General features: G+C 45.0%; 1 protein-coding gene across 2 annotated transcripts in view; it reads right to left on the reverse strand.

The window, feature by feature from the left end:
* tm7sf3 (transmembrane 7 superfamily member 3) overlaps positions 1 to 25,646 on the reverse strand; it is a 50,202-nt gene that overhangs the window by 12,966 nt on the left and 11,590 nt on the right. For both annotated transcript variants that reach the window (XR_014620547.1, XM_084330322.1), the window contains exons 3-7: positions 21,809 to 21,959; positions 20,072 to 20,192; positions 14,617 to 14,791; positions 13,973 to 14,150; positions 9,915 to 10,001 (exon numbers count right to left, since the gene is read on the reverse strand). Coding sequence is in view for 1 of the 2 variants with exons in the window: in XM_084330322.1 (XP_084186448.1) it covers positions 9,915 to 10,001; positions 13,973 to 14,150; positions 14,617 to 14,791; positions 20,072 to 20,192; positions 21,809 to 21,959 (712 nt within the window). In the remaining variant the exon portion in view is untranslated. The remainder of the gene's footprint in view (positions 1 to 9,914; positions 10,002 to 13,972; positions 14,151 to 14,616; positions 14,792 to 20,071; positions 20,193 to 21,808; positions 21,960 to 25,646) is intronic.

Here is a 25,646-nt window from a genome sequence, read left to right on the forward strand (position 1 = left end):
ACTCAGATCTGTTTTTTTCCCCCACGACAGTGTGAACAACGCAAAATCGCAAAACGTATCGCCTTTTGTTCCCCGACGGGATTTGAACATGCAACCTTCCGACTCCTACAATATCAGAATTAGATTGACCTTCATCACAATCCTTGCCTGGCGACTGTCACCTGGTGAAAACAAACAAGGAAGACCGCTGTGATGGAGGTGGTCAGTGGAGGGACAGTGAGGTGTTTATCTTATAAGTATTTCACAAGCAAAACTTGAGGGACGTATCATAACCGCTCTGTGTTTGAAAGCATATTGAAAGAAGAAATGTCTCTCTTTCACCTCCTCATCTCATTATCATCTGCTCACAGATTATCTGGCCTCCTCTGCACATCGATTTATAAATCATACCATAAACTGTGACTTCATTGTCTTCGTTTGTTATTGTTCACTTTGTGCATGCGGGTCAGTTCAGGAGCAGTGACCAGTTCACACTGGATTTGGCCACATTTAAAAAAAATAACGTGAACAGCCAAACCAAAAAAATCTGATCCCAGCAATAAATGAGAATTGAGCAGTAAAGGCTTGCAGTGTGAACGCAGCCTCAGACTGTTCTGAGACCAGGGTGTTGCATCATGCCTCCTCACTTCCCAGCCCCTGGAGGCTACAGTACTGACCTACAAACAGCCACTATGACCCACAGCTCATATTTCTATGACTCCATGTGACCACGACGCTGTACTTCCACCAACCATGTGTACAAACCGCCCCGTCGGACCAAAACCTATTTTATCATCAAACACGGTCCAGGATGTCTTTTTATTTTGGGTGGGGTGGGAGGGATATTCAACAAGAAAAAAAAAGAAAAAACAAAGAGCATGTGACATCATCTGTATACACTGTATAAATGTGAATGCAATCTTTGAATAAAAAATGTTTAAAAAAAAAAAAAAAAAAAAGAAAACGGTCCAGGAATTGAGGGGAAAAACGACCTCTTTTCCAGATTGAGACACGTGTATTTTTTAAGATATACATTGTGTCTGGAATGGGTGTCATGAAACCTAACTACAACAAGGAGGGACAAGCAAACTTGAAATGTACATTTAGTCATTTAGCTGAACGCTTTTATCCAAAAGGGACTTACAGCTTATTAACAAGTCAGCAGGAAGGGTACAACTCTGGTAGCTAAGGGTCAGTGATATTGTTCGTCAAACAGTGTTGAACTTGAGTGTTACACTCTAAGTGCATAATATGTAGTATAGACATATTAGCATGATAGGTAGTACTGTAGTATAGGCAGTGCCGTCTGGGAGAAATGCGAGGCCCTGTGCGAGATTTAAATGCCCCGCCTTAACACATTAACTGCCACGCTTATATCCATCGATGTTTGATCTCTGCCAGCACTGTAAGTCTATGGAGATGTTCACCTTCTTTGCAGGGCTATAACTTTTTAAATTGTATTGCTAAATTGACATTACTATGGCCCATTCAACATCGATTATCTATCGTTCAGGATGTAGGAACGTTTTACTTTTTCATTCACACATTCATACGAAAATACCGTCTAGAGTATAAATATGTTTTTATCGTTTTCTGCAGTATTTCCTAGAACGTGAGATATAGACATAAATGCATATATTAGATTATCAAATGCCGTTTGATACCGATGCACGCTATATTAAAATGTCAACTGTACATGGTCCTAAACGTTATGACTGATCATGCGCGGGCGAACGGAGGGGGGGGGGTCGTTTATAATTCCGTGATCGACGTTAAATGATTTATGTAGTATGGGTGATATATTGATCAGAGCAGTTTGTATCGATAATGATAAACACTCACGCTGAAACTCACGGCATCCTCCTCTTAGCATTGGGCGATGATACTGGAGCAAACAGATCCCAGTTATGTGATGGGGATCGAGGCAATCTATTTCCGGTTTGTATAATACGAATACACGCCCAAATCATGTTGTTTATTGAGTTATGGCAACGATCCATATCCACGGTGTGTGTATTGAGTCCCGCGACAATATACGAGTGGCCGGACGGAATAGGGAGACGCACCGGGATCACAAGAGATCCACTTCCGGTTGCAACTCGCCGATCAGCCACCAGGTGGCAGGATTGAAGCGTTGCAGAGTTGTGCTGGCTCAGACAGCATCAGACCAGCCTCCGTGATGGAAATATGAATACCATGGCGAAAATATGAAATATGATCAGAATAACGTCGTAAGCCGTGATAGCAGAATTCGCATGAACTTGAAACACGTCGTAAGCAGTTTCCGGCGGAGAAAGGGTTAAAGGTAGAAATATATATATATATTTATATAATACATTTTCTTTTTTATTATTATTAATTAAAAAAAGAATTTGTGCATACAGTCAACGTATTCTTAAATAATAGCGCAGCCCGAGGCTTAGTGGCAATGCACCTGTACAGTCGTACACCTGGCAGTAACAGGGAAAATGCATAAAACACCCCTGGAACCTGATAAACAAGCTTAAAGCCACGTAAATTTTTCAAGCACGACATGCAGATTTGCAGTTTTGCCTTATTTGAATCGAACTCTATAAGCTTAGTACACACGTCACAAACTGCACGAGCACAGTGTGAAATGTTCCCAGAGAGCAACTTGTAAAGCTGGAGTGATCATGTTGAGCAGTAATGTCCAGGCAGCAGAACAGTGCATAGCATTACTGCACATTCAATATTGATACCGGAGCAGACCCTGTTGCATGATGCAACACACCGAGTGAGAGAGAGAGAGAGAGACAGAGAGAGACCGAGAGAGCGCGAGAGAGAGAGCGCGCGAGAGAGCGAGAGAGAGAGAGAGATCCACGGCGGGAACAGAATAGATTGCATTAAAAACTCACCCTAACGCAGAATCAGGTCCAAGAGGAAGGAGACGACCGTGGAGATGACAAAGTTCACCAGTCCCATGATATTGTCCCCCCCTGTTGGGAAGAACTTGGGAGTCTGTTCCTAGTTTATCTGCCACACGTTAGCACTCGATAACGTAGCTAACGCTAGCTAGCTAGGTTAGCTAACGCTAGTTAGCTGTCCCTGCCTTTAGCTAAGCTACTAGCCGACATGGCTAGCCCGACTGAACCACACGTTAGCACTCGATAACGTAGCTAAAGCTAACTAGCTAAATAGGTTAGCTAATGCTAGTTAGCTGTCCCTGCCTTTAGCTAAGCTACTAGCCGACATGGCTAGCCTGACTGAACGTTCTAACACGCAACAACTTTCATCTTCAGTCCATCTGCCGAACGTCCTCTTCGTCTTGGCATAACCTAATCACTATACTTGGTATTGATAAGCTTACGGCACGCAGCGTTATTTCTTCTGCTCCGATGCTGCACATTTGGTTTTCAAAAGTAGGATGCTCTTGGCCAAGACATCCACTCGCTCCCGTGGATAGCTCCGAATAGACCTCGCACCTGTACCACCTCCCCTCGTGGATAATACCGGATAACATCTCTCTACCGACTACCAGACCGACGCCAACCAGCTAGTGTTAGTCCTCCCACGATGCTTTGCACAAAAGTAAACGGGTCATTGAATGCAACCAATAGTATATCTGCAGAGCCGCAGAGCCTGGAACACTATTCTACAAACGTGTCTAATGTGAAATATATAAGCATGTAAGCAAAACTAGATTTTAGGTCTGTGATGGAAAGTGATTGTTAACATTCTATTTATTTTTATAAATAAAAAATTATAAATAAAACTTTTATTTTTTTCTCGCGAGGCCCCCCTTCTCGCGAGGCCCTGTGCGACCGCACTGCTCGCAAGCCCCTAGCGGCGGCCCTGAGTATAGGTATAGTAGCATAGTAGTAAGGTACATAATATATTGATTGAAGGTGTGTTTTTAGTCAATGATGGAAAATTGGGTGGGTTTCAGCTGTCCCGACTGTGGTGGGAAGTGCGTTCCACGGACCGAGAATAGCCTGCTTCTCTTTGATGTATTACGATACCCCTCTGAGATATGAGGTTTTCGCACGACAGCAGTGATATGTGTATGTAATTTAGTTGGCTTGTGGCCAGTAGCTTGTTGTGGGAACTCTGAGGGATGTAGAGCAGCTATACTAAACCTCTCACTGGGTTCCTACACATTTTTTGTTTGAGTGCATTGTACTGGTTAGCCCAGTGCTAGCTGTTCATCAACCGTATACACCTGTAGCCTCATGGTTAGCTCAGTGCTAGCTGTTCATCAACCGTATACACCTGTAGCCTCATGGTTAGCTCAGTGCTAGCTGTTCATCAACCGTATACACCTGTAGCCTCATGGTTAGCTCAGTGCTAGCTGTTCATCAACCGTATACACCTGTAGCCTCATGGTTAGCCCAGTGCTAGCTGTTCATCAACCGTATACACCTGTAGCCTCATGGTTAGCTCAGTGCTAGCTGTTCATCAACCGTATACACCTGTAGCCTCATGGTTAGCTCAGTGCTAGCTGTTCATCAACCGTATACACCTGTAGCCTCATGGTTAGCTCAGTGCTAGCTGTTCATCAACCGTATACACCTGTAGCCTCATGGTTAGCTCAGTGCTAGCTGTTCATCAACCGTATACACCTGTAGCCTCATGGTTAGCTCAGTGCTAGCTGTTCATCAACCGTATACACCTGTAGTCACATGGTTAGCTCAGTGCTAGCTGTTCATCAACCGTATACACCTGTAGTCTCATGGTTAGCTCAGTGCTAGCTGTTCATCAACCGTATACACATGTAGCCTCATGGTTAGCTCAGTGCTAGCTGTTCATCAACCGTATACACCTGTAGCCACATGGTTAGCTCAGTGCTAGCTGTTCATCAACCGTATACACCTGTAGCCTCATGGTTAGCTCAGTGCTAGCTGTTCATCAACCGTATACACCTGTAGTCTCATGGTTAGCTCAGTGTTAGTTGTTCATCAACCGTATACACCTGTAGCCACATGGTTAGCTCAGTGCTAGCTGTTCATCAACCGTATACACCTGTAGTCTCATGGTTAGCTCAGTGCTAGCTGTTCATCAACCGTATACACCTGTAGCCTCATGGTTAGCTCAGTGCTAGCTGTTCATCAACCGTATACACCTGTAGCCACATGGTTAGCTCAGTGCTAGCTGTTCATCAACCGTATACACCTGTAGCCTCATGGTTAGCTCAGTGCTAGCTGTTCATCAACCGTATACACCTGTAGCCTCATGGTTAGCTCAGTGCTAGCTGTTCATCAACCGTATACACCTGTAGCCTCATGGTTAGCTCAGTGCTAGCTGTTCATCAACCGTATACACCTGGAGCCTCATGGTTAGCCCAGTGCTAGCTGTTCATCAACCGTATACACCTGGAGCCTCATGGTTAGCCCAGTGCTAGCTGTTCATCAACTGTATACACCTGTAGTCTCATGGTTAGCCCAGTGCTAGCTGTTCATCAACTGTATACACATGTAGCCTCATGCGGGAGCATGTCTATGTTCCCCGGGGTCTATGTTCCCCGGGTCCTATGTTCCCCGGGTCCTATGTTCCCCGATTGATTGATTGAACATTTTAGACCACCAGCCCTGATTCCAAACTCTAACCTTAACCAGTTCGAAACAAGGCGGACATTAATAATTAATAAAATAATTTAATTTTTTTTAATTTTCAATCAATTAATCAATCAATCGGGGAACATAGGACCCGGGGAACATAGGGATGATCCCCCTCATGGTTAGCCCAGTGCTAGCTGTTTATCAACTGTATACACCTGTAGTCACATGGTTAGCCCAGTGCTAGCTTGGTAATTAAGGCACAATGGTGGTGTAGTGGTTAACACCGTCTCCTCACAGCAAGAAGGTCCTGGGTTTCGATTCCTTGGGAACCAGGGCCCTCATTTATCAACGTTGCATACGCACAGATATGTGCGTAACCCGTGCGTATGATAATTTCTAAGCAAAGTGTGTGACTTATCAATTTGAACGTGTGCTTGACTTTGTGCATATATTTACGCACAGCTCCGACCGTGCGTACCTGGCGCCCAGCGGTAGAATATGAATATTGCAACGTGGAAATAAGCTTCCGTGCATTAGTTTCAACACTGGCGTGTTCTATATGACTATATGTCTATAAAGGATAATGGCTATAGCAGGGGTTCCCAACCTTTATTCCCCAGAGCCCCACGATTCCTGGGAGACATATAGGAATATGATATGATATATTATATATGCGCAAGTTACTGTTGCATAATGTAGGCTATGGCTGCCATTATATGTAATTCATATAGGCTACCTAATACAGACAAAAAATTTATTGTATGCCTCTAGTACAAATCATATTATACCCGGTAGCCAATCAAACAAAACTAATAAAGGCATTCATATTCCAGCATGGTTATAATGACACACCAACGCCAAACAGTGGTTAACGAACGGTCTTTATTAGTATTTTGAGCTGTCCAGGCAGAATTGCAGCAATGGTCTTAGGGAGTCGTTGATATCTGACATCACCGTGTACAAGTCCGCCAGCCTTTTATTTATCCCATAACACGGGTTGTGTCTTCTTGGTTCCGTGAACAATCTCGCTCGTGGAGTTTCTCATAGTTCGCTCGGGTCAGTCCATTATTTCACATCCCATGGGGGGTGTTTCATTACCATATATGGATAATCATGCACAAGCATTGACGGTAAGAACAAATGGTATTTATCAACACGGAGGAGCATAGGACCCGTGTACGCACGGTTGATAAAACCCAATATTTCTGTGCGTACACACATTCTAAATTCTGTGCTTAAGTACGAAAATAGAACACTTTCTAAGAATTGTTGATAAATGAGGGCCCTGGTTTCCGGGTACACAGGTGGGGTATCTCCCGGGCCGTTCTGTGTGGAGTTTGCATGTTCCGAACAGATCGCTAACGCTGTCGCGTCCCTGACGAAGACGAACAGGAACTCTTGGATTGGTACCCGGGTGTAGCCCCACGCTGCAGCCCATGTCTGCTCCCGGCTGCCCTTGGGGGGGGGACGACGACGACGGGATGGGTCAAGCGCAGAGAGGTCATTTCAACAGCGACCTAAAAAATGCATGTGTGTGTGTCCTACAGTATGTGTCGCCCATCTCGCATTCGCTGCATGACGTTGTAGCAATGTGCTACAAATAAAGACTTCTTCAAAGTCTTTCATTCAAAAGGAAGTGAGAAGATATTATCTAAAGACACATGCCAGGAGAAGAAGAAGATATTGACAAAGGTAAGTAGAGTGTTTAAGCAATGAGAGCGGATGCGTGGGGAACGTAAGCCACACTAGCTGAAGTGATAACAACGCAGGAAGAGGGTAAAGATGAATCAATGATTAGAGTGATGCTGTGTGCAGTCAACTGTCACATAGCAACAGAGCCATGGCAACAGATTGTTGACGTCTTGTAGAGGAGTAGATAGGGAAATGTATTCAGTGTCTGCTGTGCGTGTAGTGTCATCTACTCCCTATAACACCAGAGCTGCTCACCATATCTCTAGAACACCAGAGCTGCTCACCATAACTATAGAACACCAGAGCTGCTCACCATATCTCTATAACACCAGAGCTGCTCACCATATCTCTATAACACCAGAGCTGCTCACCATATCTCTATAACACCAGAACTGCTCACCATATCTCTATAACACTCCTGATAGTAAGTTAGCAGGCCTATAACCTGGATAGTAAAGTGCTGAGAATGACTGCTGGTATTATAGCATCTCCTATATGTCATATTATGAATAGATGTTTGGATGTGGGTCTATTTCCAAAGATGTGGAAGGAGGCTAAGGTTTTTCCTTTACCTAAGGATACCAAATCTGCTTTTAATGAGGGAAATTCTAGACCTATAAGTATTTTACCTGTCTTGAGCAAAATCATGGAAACAAGCTTGCAACAGATTCTCAACATGCCTATAGAGCTGGTCACTCTACTTCTACTGCCTTGATACAGATGACTGATGACTGGCTTAAAGCTATAGATAACTCTATGTTGGTGGGAGCTGTGCTGTTAGATTTTAGTGCTGCATTTGATGTGCTGGACCATTCTCTACTGGTTGATAAACTTAAATGTTATGGTTTTAACTCTTCTGCTTTAAAGTGGATACTAAGTTATTTGTCCTCTAGATCACAGAAGGTGTATCTAAATGGCAGCTTGTCCAGTAGCAGAGGTCTAGAGTGTGGCGTGCCGCAAGGAAGTTGCCTAGGACCTTTGCTCTTCTCTGTATTTACGAATGACCTATCTTGGGCTACCAAATGTGCTACAACAGTTCTTTATGCAGATGATTCAACATTGTATTACGCGGCACCATCATGCAATGTACTTAATGAAGTTTTGAGTAGAGAACTTAAAGTTGTGCATGACTGGGTAGTATGTAATAGACTTGTCCTTAATATCTCCAAGACTAAATGTATTGTGCTGGGAACAAGGCACAGGTTATCTACAAATCCAAAGCTTCATTTAAACTTGTGTAATTCAGCAGTTCAACAAGTTGAAAGTACTAAACTCCTTGGAGTGATGCTGGATTGCACTCTGTCTTGGTCTCAGCATATTAATTATATTGTTTTAAAAATGGGAAGAGCAATTGGTATTTCCAGGAAATGTGCTTCTTTTGTTGCCCGTCCCCTTTTATGTCAGATAGTGCAAAGTTTAGTTTTATGTCATCTTGACTATTGCTCTGCGATGTGGTCATCTGCTGCCAGTGGTGACCTCAGGAAGCTCCAGGTGGTCCAGAACAGGGCAGCACGGTTGGTACTGGGCTGCTCACTAAGGTCTAATGTGAGCCGTATGCATGCCCGCCTCTCTTGGCTTAACGTTGAAAATAGATTGTCTTTTAATATACTTGTGCTGTTCAAGTTGGTCATAAGCAGTAAGACTCCTGTCTTTATACATAATCAGATTGTTTTTAGTAATACTGTGCACGAGCATTACACTAGAGGTTCCAGTAGTGGGCAGCTTGAATTGCCAGGTCCTAGAACCAGCGCTCTGGGGAGATCTTTTATTTTTAGAGCATTAACTCTGTGGAATGGCCTGCCTCGGAACCTCTGCTGCATTTACAGTAGATTCACTTTTAAAAAGAATCTTAAATTGTTTTTAAATTGTTTTTAACACTGTAAAGTGGTTTTTTGTTTTTGTTTTACACTAATGTAATTTTAGCTATATTAATTGTTACAGTAGGTTCATTATGCATTGTGTGTACTGACTTTTAATAATTTTGTTTTTTTGCAATGGTGATTGTTTTTGTGTTTTTTTGTGTGTGGACCCCAGGAAGACTAGCTGGTTGCTATCGCACCAGCTAATGGGGATCCCTAATCAAATCAAATCAAATCAAAACACCAGAGCTACTCACCATATCTCTATAACACCAGAGCTGCTCACCATATCTCTATAACACCAGAGCTGCTCACCATATCTCTATAACACCAGAGCTGCTCACCATATCTCTATAACACCAGAGCTGCTCACCATATCTCTATAACAAATTACTGCAGCTAGCAACCGAGTTTGTAGCTGTGCCTATTTGTCACATCTTTAATTTATATTTTGAGAAAAGTGTATATCCACAGTTATGGAAAATTGCTTCTGGACAGGAGCCAGACTCTGCTGAACAGGAAGTACTTCTGGACAGGAGCCAGACTCTGCTGAACAGGAAGAACTACTGGACAGGAGTCAGACTCTGCTGAACAGGAAGTACTTCTGGACAGGAGCCAGACTCTACTGAACAGGAAGTACCTGTGGACAGGAGTCAGACTCTCTTACCACATCGCTGCTGAACAAACAGGAAGTACTTCTGGACAGGAGTCAGACTCTCTTACCACATCGCTGCTGAACAAACAGGAAGTACTTCTGGACAGGAGTCAGACTCTCTTACCACATTGCTGCTGAACAAACAGGAAGTACTTCTGGAAAGGAGTCAGACTCTCTTACCACATCGCTGCTGAACAAACAGGAAGTACTTACCACATTTGAAGAAGCGATGTCCGAAGAAGCAGACGAAGAGACCCGCCAGGCCAGTGATGGTGAAGAAGACTTTAGTAGAGATCTTCCCTGAGAACAAGCAAGTACGACAAACGGGAATAAACACGACTGGAGACAACATTCAATAAAGCTCATTTTAATCTAATGTTTAGTCTCTGTGACGTCTTCCTGATTGGCCAGGAGCGCCCGGGTGGTGCGTTCCACTCCGATATTTGTTTAACAACACAGATCTACATTTACATTTAGTCATTTAGCTTTCATCCAAAGTGACTTACAAGTTCTGTACAACAAGTCAGCAGGAAGGTACAACTCTGGCAGCTAAGGGTCATTAACATTGTTAGTCAAACAGGGTTGAAACTTGGGTGCTACAGTCTTGAGTGCATAGTAGTATAGACATATTAGCATAGTAGTATATTAGACATATAAGCATAGTAGGTAGTAGTATAGACATATTAGCATAGTAGGTAGTAATATAGACATATTAGCATAGTAGGTAGTAATATAGACATATTAGCATAGTAGGTAGTAATTAGTGCTGTCAGGCGATTAAAAAAATGTATCTAATTAATTACAGGATTTGTAATTAATTAATCTAATTAATAGCATTGTAATCGCATAGCCATTTTATGCCTGATATTCTATATTCTATAATCATATTTCAAATTGCATGTCCGGATGGCAGAATTCAGTACTGTATCTACAAAACCTTCTGTTTAATCATCTTCCATCTATTAATTTGCTTAGATTTTTCAGGTCTGGTCAATTTGAGCATGGTGTTATTCAGTCAACGATTTTTTTTTTTTTAATTGATATTCTCATTTGGTTCATTACAATTTACTCAAGCCTAGTAACAGACACAGTATTTCTGACACTGGGAATACATTCCCTGAGATCCATAGATGTCCCTAGAATCAGATACCAAGAACATGCAAATGGGCCATATAAAAAAAAGTCTGTAAATGTGTATTCTACGTTCTTATGGAATGAATGAGATAAAAAAAAATGTATATAAATATATATATATTTTTTGTAATAAATTTTGAGTTAATTTTCATAACGCGATAATTTGCTGTGTAATTAATTAATCTAATTAACGCGATAAACTGACAGCCCTAGTAGTAATATAGACATATTAGCATAGTAGTATATTAGACATAAGCATAGTAGGTAGTAGTATAGACATATTAGCATAGTAGTATATTAGACATATAAGCATAGTAGGTAGTAGTATAGACATATTAGCATAGTAGTATATTAGACATATAAGCATAGTAGGTAGTAGTATAGACATAATTAGCATAGTAGGTAGTAATATAGACATTATTTGCATAGTAGGTAGGTAGTAGTATAGATATATTAGCATAGTAGGTATTAATATACATTAGTATAGTAGGTAGTATAGACATATTAGCATAGTAGGTAGTAATATAGACATATTAGCATAGTAGGTAGTAATATATACATATTAGCATAGTAGGTAGTAGTATACATATTAGCATAGTAGTATAGACATAATTCGCATAGTAGGTAGTAGTATAGACATATTAGCATAGTAGGTAGTTGTAACTGAGGGGTTACAATACCCTGACTGTATTAAAGATTGTGATATATTAAACCACTACTAGTTATGTACTTTAATTACTGGCCATACAGTACATGAATATATATGGTGAACACCCACACAAGAATACGGCATTGACACATAAAGTTCTATTGGAGGGTTATTTATTATTATTAAGCAACGTTAGGTTACAGATTGAGAATTAAGGGCTCCGCACACGGCGGGCGATTTTAGCCAAGCGACCGACTTTTTTTGCGAGCCGACCGACAGAATTGTATCGCCTCCATTGTTATGAATGAGACAACCCACACGGCAAGAGATTTTGAAGCGACGGTCGCGCAGCTATTTCTGTCGTCTGGCTAAATATCGCTTCGATCCTATTTTTTGAGGCGACACAGCAGGACAATGAGGAAATAACATGACTTCTACTAGTGTATCATTTGTACACCATTAATGTATCAATACATTCATTGATCAATAACCTACGTATTATTATTACCATGCTACTTATGTTTATTGTTATTAACAGGAACAATTTAAATAAATAACGTTCGTTTGAGAAGCTGTAGTGGCCGCTTGTCATTAACTAATAAATGAACAATGCGCCACAATGCACCTACTAGATGTTTTTATACTCGGGTAACAAAATAAGTTGTGGGTGTTGACAGAGTTCAATGTCCAGGCTGCAGCTGATGTAGTTTATAAGGTTTATTGTCCAAAGAAATGATGGTTGAGAACAGAACAGCGTCTTCCGTGAAAAAAACTCTCAGCAGGCGCATAACATTACTTGTCCAATCGGTGGTAATGAACGTATTGTAGCGATCAGTCATGCAGTAATGTCAGGAAGAATGAGGAGAGGTTGTATTCGTATATATATGGTGGTTTAATTCCAGCTCAATATGGGTTTTAAATGTTAATATTCCCTCGTAAAGCACAACACAGCTACGCTCGCTTCACAACAACCTAACGTCCGGTCCGTCCTCCTATATCTCCCTCCGGGGGGAAACAAGTAACCACACCCCCAGCTAGACAGAGCGACACATTATTATACCTGTGAACGGTCAGCTCTGGTGTGGGGGGCCAGGCGATTGTCGTTGAGCGACAGACAATCGCATCGCCAGGCGACGTCTGTCGCCCGCCGTGTGCAGACCACTTTAGGCTCGCGCTTGTATGGCGAAGAACATACGTAAAGTCAGTCAAGAACATAAGTCAATGAGAATAGTAGGAATACTAGGATGGGTCTAAGCTGACGCCACCTGTGGTATAGCAATTATATGGGCCACACCGGTACCAGCTGGAGACACTGGGGGGTTCCCTCCGGGGTGTAAGGCCGGTAGGGGTAGAGGAATGGTCGGGTACAAAGTCTGGGTCAACGAGGAATAACGAGGCTCCAGATACAGGAGCCGGTGCATGTACTCCCTTGATCAGCAGACAAAGCAATAGTTGTAATCAAATATGCTCGATAGCATTGACGACAGCTAGCCAGCCCCTTCCAAGAGGCGGGCCCGAGTGGTGATCCTCACGGGGGTAAATCCCAAACGACAGTGGAATCAACGGTGCTCTTCTCCAGTGGTCACGGTCCCAAAGCAATATAATCCAACCAGAAATGGTTCTGCATTCGCCGGTGTAGATTCTCCTGTGTACATATCCAACGGTTCTCGCCTAGGACTCCTCGGGTGTGGGCATGGATTTAGGCCGCACAGCCTGGATAAGTGCACTAGCTAAATACACGACGAACCGATGGTAATGCTGGTCACTGAAGAACTGTAGCCGCACGATACACTATAAATGATCGACTATTACTTCACATTAGATTAAGTCGAACTCAACGTTACTGCGTTAAACTCTGACACTTTAGCATTCTATTCGCACGCGGTTCTCAATGCTCTATTTAGATGCAAGGTTGCTCACTTCACTGCACGTTGACTCGTGGTGAAGGGTTTACTAGTAATGAACGAATTGCTGCTGTTTACACCTGCGCCGTATTTATACGTAAGGTGAATATCTAGTGCCAACCTCAGTTCTTGTCTCGTATTACTACGCAGACTCTGGGCATGTACCGACATGCCCGGAGTTGCCTTTGAACTTGCCGTTGGGGGCTTGGTCGTTGGCGCCTGGGGTCGCTGTCCAATAGGAGAGCGAATATTACTCTGGTTTGTACACAGGTAAAGGGATATTCCGTGTATATATACAAACAATATACAAGGTATATCAAAATAATAAATATATATATTCAGTTTAATCTGACCCTTTGCAACAGTAGTAATATAGACATATTAGCATAGTAGATAGTAATATAGGCAAGGTAGATTACTTAGTAGTGCATAATAGTAAAATAAGGTGGTTAGTTGTTTACATTTTTTTAAATTTCAGATATTGATAGAAGTCTCTTGGAGTCAATTGGAATCACACTTTTGTCCTAAACTCTTAAACCTAGGAGCGCCGGCACGTCTCGACCCGCTCAGCACCAGAACCTCACCGAGAGTCTGGCAGCCGTCCAGCTTGGAGTTGAAGCTGCAGCCGTAGGTGTGGGCCGGGATGTAGGAGGCCGAGGTGTTCCTCACGGGGTCTCTGACCACTACAGAGTAGATCACACCCTGCCCAGGGATGGAGCTGAACACAGCCAGCGTCTTGTCCTCCGAGGTCAGCTTCATCACCTGGGGGGGGGGGGGGGGGGGTTTGACTTGATTCAACAACAAAGCAGTCGGGGCAATGGCAAGCCGAAAACGGTTGCATGTGTTGTTACACTTTAAAAAGCTAGATGCAGACAACGCTCGCTGCAATATTATATTATATATATATATATTAACAGATTTTTTAGAGACTACAGTACCGAAAAAAGGTACCGGTATCAATTCACAGGTACTGGTATCGGTTCAAATGTGAAAGGTACCCAACCCTACTATCTGTCTGTCTATCTGTCTATCCATCTATCTATTTATCTATCTATGTATCTGTCCCTCTCATCCGTCCGTCCCTCCCTCTCACCCCTCACCCCTCCCTCCCTCTCATCCCTCATCCCTCCCTCTCCTCCCTCCCTCTCACCCCTCCCTCCCTCACCCCTCCCTCTCACTCATCCCTCTCACCCCTCCCTGCCTCCCTCCCCCTCCCTCCCTCCCTCACCAGCTTTCCGTTCTCCATCATGCCGTCCACGCTGGCGACTCTCTGGATGCTGCTGATGAAGCTCTGCTCTGTCAGGTCGTTCTCCGGAAGGAAGTACTGGTAGACCTCGTACTCCAGCCTCCAGCGGCTGTTAACCCGTGTGGCTGGGGCGTCGCAGGCGGGCGGCACAGCGCCCCTAGAGGAGAGGAGGTGCAGGACGGGATGTCATCAGTCTGAACCAAACCAACGAGTCCGTCACTGGTGCCATTTTTACACGTACGTTTTTGGATACACTGGAATGTGAAACAGCGGTGAATCAGACAAAAGATACAGGGCTTCACCGAAACACTGCAGTGAAGGCTTGGAAACAGACGCATATTTGTCTAATACATAATAAATGTTTTAATAGGCCCTAATCATTTGGCATAAGATATTGATGGCTAGTGTATTTGTTTGGCTATTGTGTCACAAAGTAAATAAACTCCCTTTGAAATGGTGACCGCTGTGTCATTTATGTTTAATGTAGACCTTTTTTATTTGTGTGTCAGCTCTTATTGATGACTTGGACTCGGACTAGGGTAATGGGGACTTGACTCTGACTCAGGCTCTTCTTTGGTGACTCTGGACACTGGGGACTCGAGACTCGACCTGGAGATGTAGTGACTCGACTACAACACTGCCTGGGGACTCGAGACTCGACTACAACACTGCCTGGGGACTAGAGACTCGACTACAACACTGCCTGGGGACTAGAGACTCGACTACAACACTGCCTGGGGACTAGAGACTCGACTACAACACTGCCTGGGGACTAGAGACTCGACTACAACACTGCCTGGGGACTAGAGACTCGACTACAACACTGCCTGGGGACTAGAGACTCGACTACAACACTGCCTGGGGACTAGAGACTCGACTACAACACTGCCTGGGGACTCGAGACTCGACTACAACACTGCCTGGGGACTCGAGACTCGACTACAACACTGCCTGGGGACTAGAGACTCGACTACAACACTGCCTGGGGACTAGAGACTCGACTACAACACTGCCTGGGGACTAGAGACTCGACTACAACACTGGGACTAGAGACTCGACTACAACACTGCCTGGGGACTAGAGACTCGACTACAACACTGCCTGGGGACTAGAGACTCGACTACAACACTGCCCGGGGACTAGAGACTCGACTACAACACTGCCTGGGGACTAGAGACTCGACTACAACACTGCCTGGGGACTAGAGACTCGACTACAACACTGCCCGGGGACTAGAGACTCGACTACAACACTGCCTGGGGACTAGAGACTCGACTACAACACTGCCTGGGGACTAGAGACTCGACTACAACACTGCCTGGGGACTCGAGACTCGACTACAACACTGCCCGGGGAGAGCCCTGAGATTAGAGACCAAATGGTAAAAGATCATGAAAAAGGAAAGAATGACTTGGGAACCCTGTGACAAGAACACTTGTACTGTAACACAATGCTCAGTGTTATCAATAACCATATAACGGGGAAGATTTTAATTTTCTTATCATTAAAATCATCAGATTCTCAAGATACGCATGACACACAACAGGTTCTTTGTTGCAAAGCTTACTGTGCCAATATAATCTGCACATAGCTTGCTTACGATCACGCAGTACTGGAACACTAGTCTGCACGCTGGCAGTTAACTCTTCGGTGGCTGAGCTTGTGATTGAGCTTATGCTAAACCCAACAATGTACAAAGAAGACGCCAATGGGTCAATATATGCAGGTTTCAAAGAAAATATAAATCAACTTCCTGACCTCCTGTCCGATTTCTCCACTGACTGCCACTGGACGGGAAAAAGAGGTCGATATTTATCGCCCTGCCCTCGCATCAAGGAATTATAATACTTTATAGAAGTCTCTAATCTTTCTTCTCGTTGAGAAGAGGGGTCGGAGGAACGGAGGGATGAGGAATGAGAGACGGAGGAACGAGGGACAGATAGATAGATGGATAGACAGACAGATAGACAGATCCAACAAAAGTGGAATATGGCTCATGGAAGACTAGCAATGCAACTGGGTTGTACTTTATTTACGTGTTTCACTGGGGATGCTTAGGCCCAGTTTGCTGCCCTCTGTGTCTTTAGACAAAGTAACTGACAAGCGAGATACCTACAGCCAAGGAGAGATACCTACAGCCAAGGAGAGATACCTACAGCCAAGGAGCTACTGTAGATACCTACAGCCAAGGAGAGATACCTACAGCCAAGGAGAGAGATACCTACAGCCAAGGAGAGATACCTACAGCCAAGGAGAGATACCTACAGCCAAGGAGAGAGATACCTACAGCCAAGGAGCTACTGTAGATACCTACAGCCAAGGAGAGATACCTACAGCCAAGGAGAGATACCTACAGCCAAGGAGAGATACCTACAGCCAAGGAGCTACTGTAGATACCTACAGCCAAGGAGAGATACCTACAGCCAAGGAGCTATTGTAGATTAATAATTAATATAATTGGTTAGACTAGAAGTCTTTATTTGTCATGCAGTTTTAACACACACACGCGAGATGGGCGACCCACAGGAACACACACACACACATGCACTGAGTCGCTGATGAAATGTCTCTGCACTTTTCCCATCCCGTTGTCCTTCCCCCCATGGGCAGCCGGGAGCAGATAGGGCGCCAACATGAGCCGCGCCCCGGGGACCAATTCGAGTGCTCCTGTCCGTCTTCGTCAAGGACGCCACAGCGTTAGCGATCTGTTGTGCATGTTTTTCCATTGGGTTTATCTTATCGGGGGGAAACCCTTGCGAGCACGGGGAGAACATGCAAACTCCACACAGAAAGGCCTGGGAGATACCCCACCTGAGTACCTGGCATCATGGAAACCTGGTCCCCAAGCGGGAATCGAACCCTGGACCTTCTTGCTGTGAGGCGACAGTGTTAACCACTACACCACCGTGCAGTGGCTGTAGGAGATACCTACAGCCAAGGAGCTACTGTAGATACCTACAGCCAAGGAGAGATACCTACAGCCAAGGAGCTACTGTAGATACCTACAGCCAAGGAGAGATACCTACAGCCAAGGAACTAGATACCTACAGCCAAGGAGCTACTGTAGATACCTACAGCCAAGGAACTAGATACCTACAGCCAAGGAGAGATACCTACAGCCAAGGAGCTACTGTAGATACCTACAGCCAAGGAACTAGATACCTACAGCCAAGGAGAGAGATACCTACAGCCAAGGAACCAGATACCTACAGCCAAGGAGAGAGATACCTACAGCCAAGGAACTAGATACCTACAGCCAAGGAACTAGATACCTACAGCCAAGGAGAGCGATACCTACAGCCAAGGAACTAGATACCTACAGCCAAGGAACTAGATACCTACAGCCAAGGAGAGCGATACCTACAGCCAAGGAACTAGATACCTACAGCCAAGGAGAGAGATACCTACAGCCAAGGAGAGAGATACCTACAGCCAATGAGAGAGATACCTACAGCCAAGGAGAGAGATACATACAGCCAAGGAGCTCCAAGAGATGAAAACCTTGTTTCGTCAAGAGTGAGAGAATCAAGGCACATTTTCGGATCGAGGGCAAACATTTAAAAAAATAAGCGAGGGGTTTTGAACGGGTTTCATGGCTATGAAGCTTCCCCATGACGACATGAATGAAACAGGCTATCAGCAGGTTTCAACAAGTTCAATCTAAGACTTTTTAAAACCACTTAGAGCAAACCTTTATACCAATTTCACGACTGTACTAGCAAAGAAAACAACAACACATAGCGACACTGAACTGGCGGCTGCACTTGCAGCGTTTGCGTGTTCCATACAAGCTCCCGTCAGATGCACCAAGCTCTCACCAGACACACCAAGCTCTCACCAGACGCACCAAGCTCTCACCAGATGCACCAAGCTCTCACCAGACGCACCAAGCTCTCACCAGACGCACCAAGCTCTCACCAGACGCACCAAGCTCTCACCAGATGCACCAAGCTCTCACCAGACACACCAAGCTCTCACCAGATGCACCAAGCTCTCACCAGACACACCAAGCTCTCACCAGACACACCAAGCTCTCACCAGATGCACCAAGCTCTCAGCAGACACACCAAGCTCTCACCAGACGCACCAAGCTCTCACCAGACACACCAAGCTCTCACCAGACACACCAAGCTCTCACCAGACACACCAAGCTCTCACCAGACGCACCAAGCTCTCACCAGACGCACCAAGCTCTCACCAGACACACCAAGCTACCGGGAGGTCTCATGGCGTCACAGTGAACTTAGCTAGCGGGAGGTCTCATGGTGTCACAGTGAACTTAGCTAGCGGGAGGTCTCATGGTGTCACAGTGAACTTAGCTAGCGGGAGGTCTCATGCCATCACGGTGAACTTAACCGTTTCTCAGTAGAACATGGCGAGGAAACAATTCCAGCTACATTTGAAACAATGGAGGCCACTATTATGTAATTTAACTGCTGAACTATTACATCGTCGCTCAGCTACTGAACTATTACATCGTCGCTCAGTTACTGAACTATTACATCGTCGCTCAGTTACAAGCCGCCTTTGTGAAGCAGCTCACTTTCACATTGCAAGCATTCTGGAGAAAACTACGGTACTACTATCTACCCTGGGAGAGCAGAATAGTGAGAGAGAGAGAGGGGGGGGAAGAGGGAGGGAAGAGAGAGGGGAGAGAGGGGGGGTGGAGAGAGAAAGAGAGGGAGAGAGGGAGGGAGGGGAGAGAGATGGGAGTGAGAGGGGGGAGAGAGAGAGAGAGAGAAAGAGAGGGAGAGAGAGAAAGAGAGGGAGAGAGGGAGAGGAGAGAGAGAAAGAGGGAAAGAGAGGGGGGAGAGAGAGAAAGAGAGAGAGGGAAGAGAGAGAAAGAGAGAGGGCGATAGAGAGAGAGGGAGGGGAGAGAGAGAGAAAGAGGGAAAGACTGAACAGTGTGGTCAGCACAGTATGTCTGACTGAACAGTGTGGTCAGCACAGTATCCCCTGACTGAACAGTGTGGTCAGCACAGTATGTCTGACTGAACAGTGTGGTCAGCACAGTATCCCCTGACTGAACAGTGTGGTCAGCACAGTATCTCTGACTGAACAGTGTGGTCAGCGCTCTGACTGAACAGTGTGGTCAGCACAGTATCTCTGACTGAACAGTGTGGTCAGCGCTGACTGAACAGTGTGGTCAGCACAGTATCCCCTGACTGAACAGTGTGGTCAGCACAGTATCCCCTGACTGAACAGTGTGGTCAGCGCTCTGACTGAACAGTGTGGTCAGCACAGTATCCCCTGACTGAACAGTGTGGTCAGCGCTCTGACTGAACAGTGTGGTCAGCACAGTATCCCCTGACTGAACAGTGTGGTCAGCGCTCTGACTGAACAGTGTGGTCAGCACAGTATCCCCTGACTGAACAGTGTGGTCAGCACAGTATCTCTGACTGAACAGTGTGGTCAGCAGCACAGTATGTTCTCTCACCTCACGTATCCCAGGTTGGCTGGAGCAAAGCGGATGGTGGTCTCATAGAGGCTGTAGTAGATGTAGACGTTGGGATCGATGTCTAGATTGAACTCCATGTTACAGGCTCCAGGCACTGGGTCTGAGAGAAACACACGGGTAATTAAATGAGCTGTGAATGAAGACGTTCTTAGTAGGGATGTTCGATATTGGCTTTTTTATTGATATCCGATATACCGATATTGTCCAACTCTTAATTTCCGATACCGATATATGCAGGGTTTCCCCCCCCAAAAAACGTAATAATTTCAGGTAATTAACATTACATATCTCTTGTCGTGGAATTAACACAACATTATGCATACTTTTGACAATAAATAAAATAAGAATTTGTTCTTACTTGCTTGCCTGGGTAAATAAAGGTTAAATAAATATAAAAAAAGAAAATAATAATAAAAAAAAATTTAAACCGATACCGATCATTTCCGATATTAAATTTTAATGCCAATATCGGCCGATAATATCGGACATCCCTAGTTCTTAGTCCACTAATAGTCATAGCTTTTGTCGACCTCTAAATAGTTATATTTTTTTTTATCCACTTTTTCTCCCATTTTTCTATTTTTCTCCCATCCCAATTTCGTATCATCCAATTCAACCCTCCCCTGTCTCGAACTCTGTTTCTTGCCTCCCACAAGCCGGCTGCAATGTGGACTAAGTCATACATAGCACGAGTCCCCTCCGATACTCGAGGTAACAGCAGTCGCATCTTTTCACCTGCACGGCGCGATCTTTCAGCGTCAGGGGTCTGCGCTTTGGAGGGGCGCCGCCCCATCGCTTCCTGATTCTACTGCGCAGGCGCACCAACCGACCTGTAGGAGTCGCTGTCCACAACGCCCGATCCCCACCCATCAGTTTCCCACCCCCTAATACTGCCAATGTGTATTAGTACGGACGACCAGCTAAACTAAAAGCAATGTGGAGCGCTGGGCTCGAACAGGCGAACCCAGCGTCTCCAGTATTCGTGGTGAGCGCCTTGCCCACTGCACCACGTAGCCGCCGACCTCTAAATAGTTTTTCAGAAGAAATCTCATTCAGCGTGGGGAAGAAAAAATTAAAAATAATAAAGAATCGACAAATCAAGTTTTGGTCGACTAAAACCAAAGCGAGCGACTAATCATCTAATAAAGCCAGATGGTGTGTTTGTTTGTGTTTGTGAGATATTTGGGGTCTACCAAAGCGTGTGTGGGGGAGGATGACCGTGGTGTTTGTGAGATATTTGGGGTCGTACCAAAGCACGTGTGGGGGGGGAGGATGACCGCGGTATTTGGGAGATATTTGGGGTCGTACCAAAGCGTGTGTGTGGGGGGAGGATGACCCCGGTGTTTGTGAGATATTTGGGGTCGTACCAAAGCGTGTGTGTGGGGGGAGGACGACCCCGGTGTTTGTGAGATATTTGGGGTCGTACCAAAGCGTGTGTGGGGGGAGGACGACCCCGGTGTTTGTGAGATATTTGGGGGGGTCGTACCAAAGCGTGTGTGGGGGGAGGACGACCCCGGTGTTTGTGAGATATTTGGGGTCGTACCAAAGCGTGTGTGGGGGGAGGACTACCCCGGTGTTTGTGAGATATTTGGGGTCGTACCAAAGCGTGTGTGTGGGGGGAGGACGACCCCGGTGTTTGTGAGATATTTGGGGTCGTACCAAAGCGTGTGTGGGGGGAGGACGACCCCGGTGTTTGTGAGATATTTGGGGTCGTACCAAAGCGTGTGTGGGGGAGGACGACCGCGGTGCCCGACACAGGGCCCCCGTCAGGAGACAGGAGGAACCAGGAGAGGGCGCTCTGGCCGGGCATCAGGGGCGACAGGAGGCCGGCGTCCACCGAGGTCAGAGCCAGACCTACGCCCGGCATCTGGAGAGAAGAAGAAAATAAAGAAGATTATTTCATTAATAATAATAATAATATATTTTATTTAGTGGCGCCTTTCAGGACACCCAAGGTCACCTTACAGATCATAGAATTTTTTTTTTAATTAAAAACACAAGGAAGGCAGTTAAAAGTCAAGGTTAACAATAAAACAAGCAACAAGAAGTATAAAAACAGTTAAGTTAAAATAACAAAACAAACACACAGCAGGGGGTATAGGACAGTGGCAGAGGTTACAGTGAATGTTAGAACAGGTTTTCCGTTGAGATTTGAATGTTGATAGTGAGTCAGACTGTCGGATATGTCGGGGCAGGGAGTTCCAGAGAGTAACAGGCTCTTTAAACCACCAGCCTCTCAGAACCAGAACCTCAGGACCAGCCTCTCAGAACCAGAACCTCAGGACCAGCCTCTCAGAACCAGCAGAACCAGCCTCTCAGAACCAGCAGAACCAGCCTCTCAGAACCAGCAGAACCAGCCGCTCAGGACCAGCCTCTAGGGACCAGCCTCTCAGAACCAGCCTCTCAGAACCAGCCTCTCAGAACCAGCCTCTCAGGACCAGCCTCTCAGGACCAGCAGAACCAGCCTCTCAGAACCAGCAGAACCAGCCTCTCAGAACCAGCAGAACCAGCCTCTCAGAACCAGCCTCTCAGAACCAGCCTCTCAGAACCAGCCTCTCGGGACCAGCAGGACCAGCCTCTCAGAACCAGCCTCTCGGGACCAGCAGGACCAGCCTCTCAGAACCAGCAGAACCAGCCTCTCAGAACCAGCAGGACACACAACAGGCTCTTTGTTGCACAGCTCACGGTGCCATTATTAACCTGCAGCACATAACTGGTTATGAGAGATTATACTGTACCAGTCTGCACGCCAGCCCTGCGTCTTCCAGTGGGTACGCTTGAGATACGTCCAGGAATGTACAAAGACTCACAAGACTCAGACGCCAGCGAGTCTATACTATAGGGATCAAAGAGGATAGAAATCCTCACCCGTCTGTCGCTCTATAAGCACGTGAAAGAGTATTATAGCAGTGTGTACTCGTGAGGGATATGCATGACTGACCAATCATTTTTGAATAGTCTACCGTTACAGGAAAACTCCAACATTTTGGGAAATTAGCTTATTTGCCATCTACCCTGGAGTTAGACAAGAAGATACATACCTTTTTCTTCTCTGTGCATGCAGTAGGAGTAGGAAGACGTTTGGAACTAGGCTAATGGAGGAACCTACTTCCAGTGACTGACGCTAAGCTAGGCTAACGGTGCGCGTCTTCCTACTCCTACTGCATGCACAGAAGAAAAAGGTACGTATCTTAACACTCCAACATTTTGGGAACCCTGGAGTTAGACAAGAAGATACATACCTTTTTCTTCTCTGTGCATGCAGTAGGAGTAGGAAGACGTTTGGAACTAGGCTAATGGAGGAACCTACTTCCAGTGACTGACGCTAAGCTAGGCTAACAGTGCACGTCTTCCTACTCCTACTGCATGCACAGAGAAGAAAAAGCTATGTATCTTCTTGTCTAACTCCAGGGTAGAATCCAAATAAGCTAATTTCCCAAAATGTTGAAGTTTTCCTTTAAGACAGAAAAAAAAGAAAAACACGAAATTGTTATATTCTGTTTCAGTTTCAATTCAGTTAAAATTTTCAGTTTAAGTTCAATTCAGTTATTGTTTTCAATAGAATGGATCATTAAAAGGGTATTGCACATAAATAGGCACTTCAGATAATCCTTCAGAACGTTGATCGGCTCAGCTGACCGACAATAAATCAAAATGACACCGTTCACCATCGTAGCCTATAATAATAACAGCATTGCATTGGCCTATCCACCGGTTTTAATACACAAATAGAAACAGTAGCATGTGCATCGTATCAATTAGGCTATGAAAATTAGGCTGCCTCTAAATATAAAAATGTATTAAATAAAAATAGTTTGCTTCACTTAAAAAAAAAAAGGTCTTTAGACTTTAACGTTGTTTAAAATGATCAGCATGTCGACAGACGTGGTCAGGATGAAGGCGAGAGCGCAGTCGGTTAAGAATAAGTCCTGCCGCCAAAAAAAAAAAAATATATATATATATACTGTATATTTTTTTTTATTAAAAGAAATAATAATTATATACATATTTTCCGACTCCGACATGAAAATCGAATGTGGAGACTGGCAGGACTATTAGAAAATTCTAACTCATCCCTAGTGTCTAGTGTGTACTGCACTGTCTAACCCTAACCTTCTGATTACCAGACAACCTCTTTACCTCCTGAGACACTGTCTAACCCTAACCTTCTGATTACCAGACAACCTGCTCTACCTCCTGAGACACTGTCTAACCCTAACCTTCTGATTACCAGACGACTGCTCTACCTCCTGAGACACTGTCTAACTCTAACCTTCTGATTACCAGACGACTGCTCTACCTCCTGAGACACTGTCTAACCCTAACATTCTGATTACCAGATGACCCGCTCTACCTCCTGAGACACTGTCTAACCCTGACCTTCTGATTACCAGACGACTGCTCTACCTCCTGAGACACTGTCTAACCCTAACCTTCTGATTACCAGACGCTCTACCTCCTGACCCACTGTCTAACACTAACCTTCTGATTACCAGTCGACCGCTCTACCTCCTGAGACACTGTCTAACCCTAAACTTCTGATTACCAGACGACTGCTCTACCTCCTGAGACACTGTCTAACACTAACCTTCTGATTACCAGACGACCTGCTCTACCTCCTGAGACACTGTCTAACACTAACCTTCTGATTACCAGACGACCTCTCTACCTCCTGAGACACTGTCTAACACTAACCTTCTGATTACCAGACGACCAGCTCTACCTCCTGAGACACTGTCTAACACTAACCTTCTGATTACCAGACGACCTGCTCTACCTCCTGAGACACTGTCTAACCCTAACCTTCTGATTACCAGACGACTGCTCTACCTCCTGAAACACTGTCTAACCCTAACCTTCAGATTACCAGACGACCGCTCTACCTCCTGAGACACTGTCTAACCCTAACCTTCTGATTACCAGACGACTGCTCTACCTCCTGAGACACTGTCTAACACTAACCTTCTGATTACCAGACGACTGCTCTACCTCCTGAGACACTGTCTAACACTAACCTTCTGATTACCAGACGACCTCTCTACCTCCTGAGACACTGTCTAACACTAACCTTCTGATTACCAGACGACCTCTCTACCTCCTGAGACACTGTCTAACACTAACCTTCTGATTACCAGACAACCTGCTCTACCTCCTGAGACACTGTCTCCCCACAAGCCTTCCGTTACCTAGGTGTAATGTGTGAAGATACAGAACGCATCACAAACCATACAGAAGAAATCTGAGTCATTGACAGGAAACCACCGTTAGTCACCTCCTTGATTCATGCTCCATCACTTCTACTGGTTTGTCAGTTACGCCACTCAACCACAAACCATACCTGTGGGCGCGCTGCTTGCATAAGTGTGAAACTGAGTGAGCGCAAGGAGGGAAGAGTGAGAGAAAGACCGTTGGAGAAACAGAAAGATTGAGCCAGGCGGGTAGAATAGGTGAATGAGAGTAAAAGAAAGATAAAAAGACAGAAACTGTACATGATCTATATTGTTTTACCGTGATCAAGTAATGATATTATGTAAGTTATGTAAGATAAGATCCA

This window comes from Notolepis coatsorum (assembly GCF_963971535.1).
Source record: "Notolepis coatsorum genome assembly, chromosome: 15".
Taxonomy (NCBI): Eukaryota; Metazoa; Chordata; class Actinopteri; order Aulopiformes; family Paralepididae; genus Notolepis; species Notolepis coatsorum.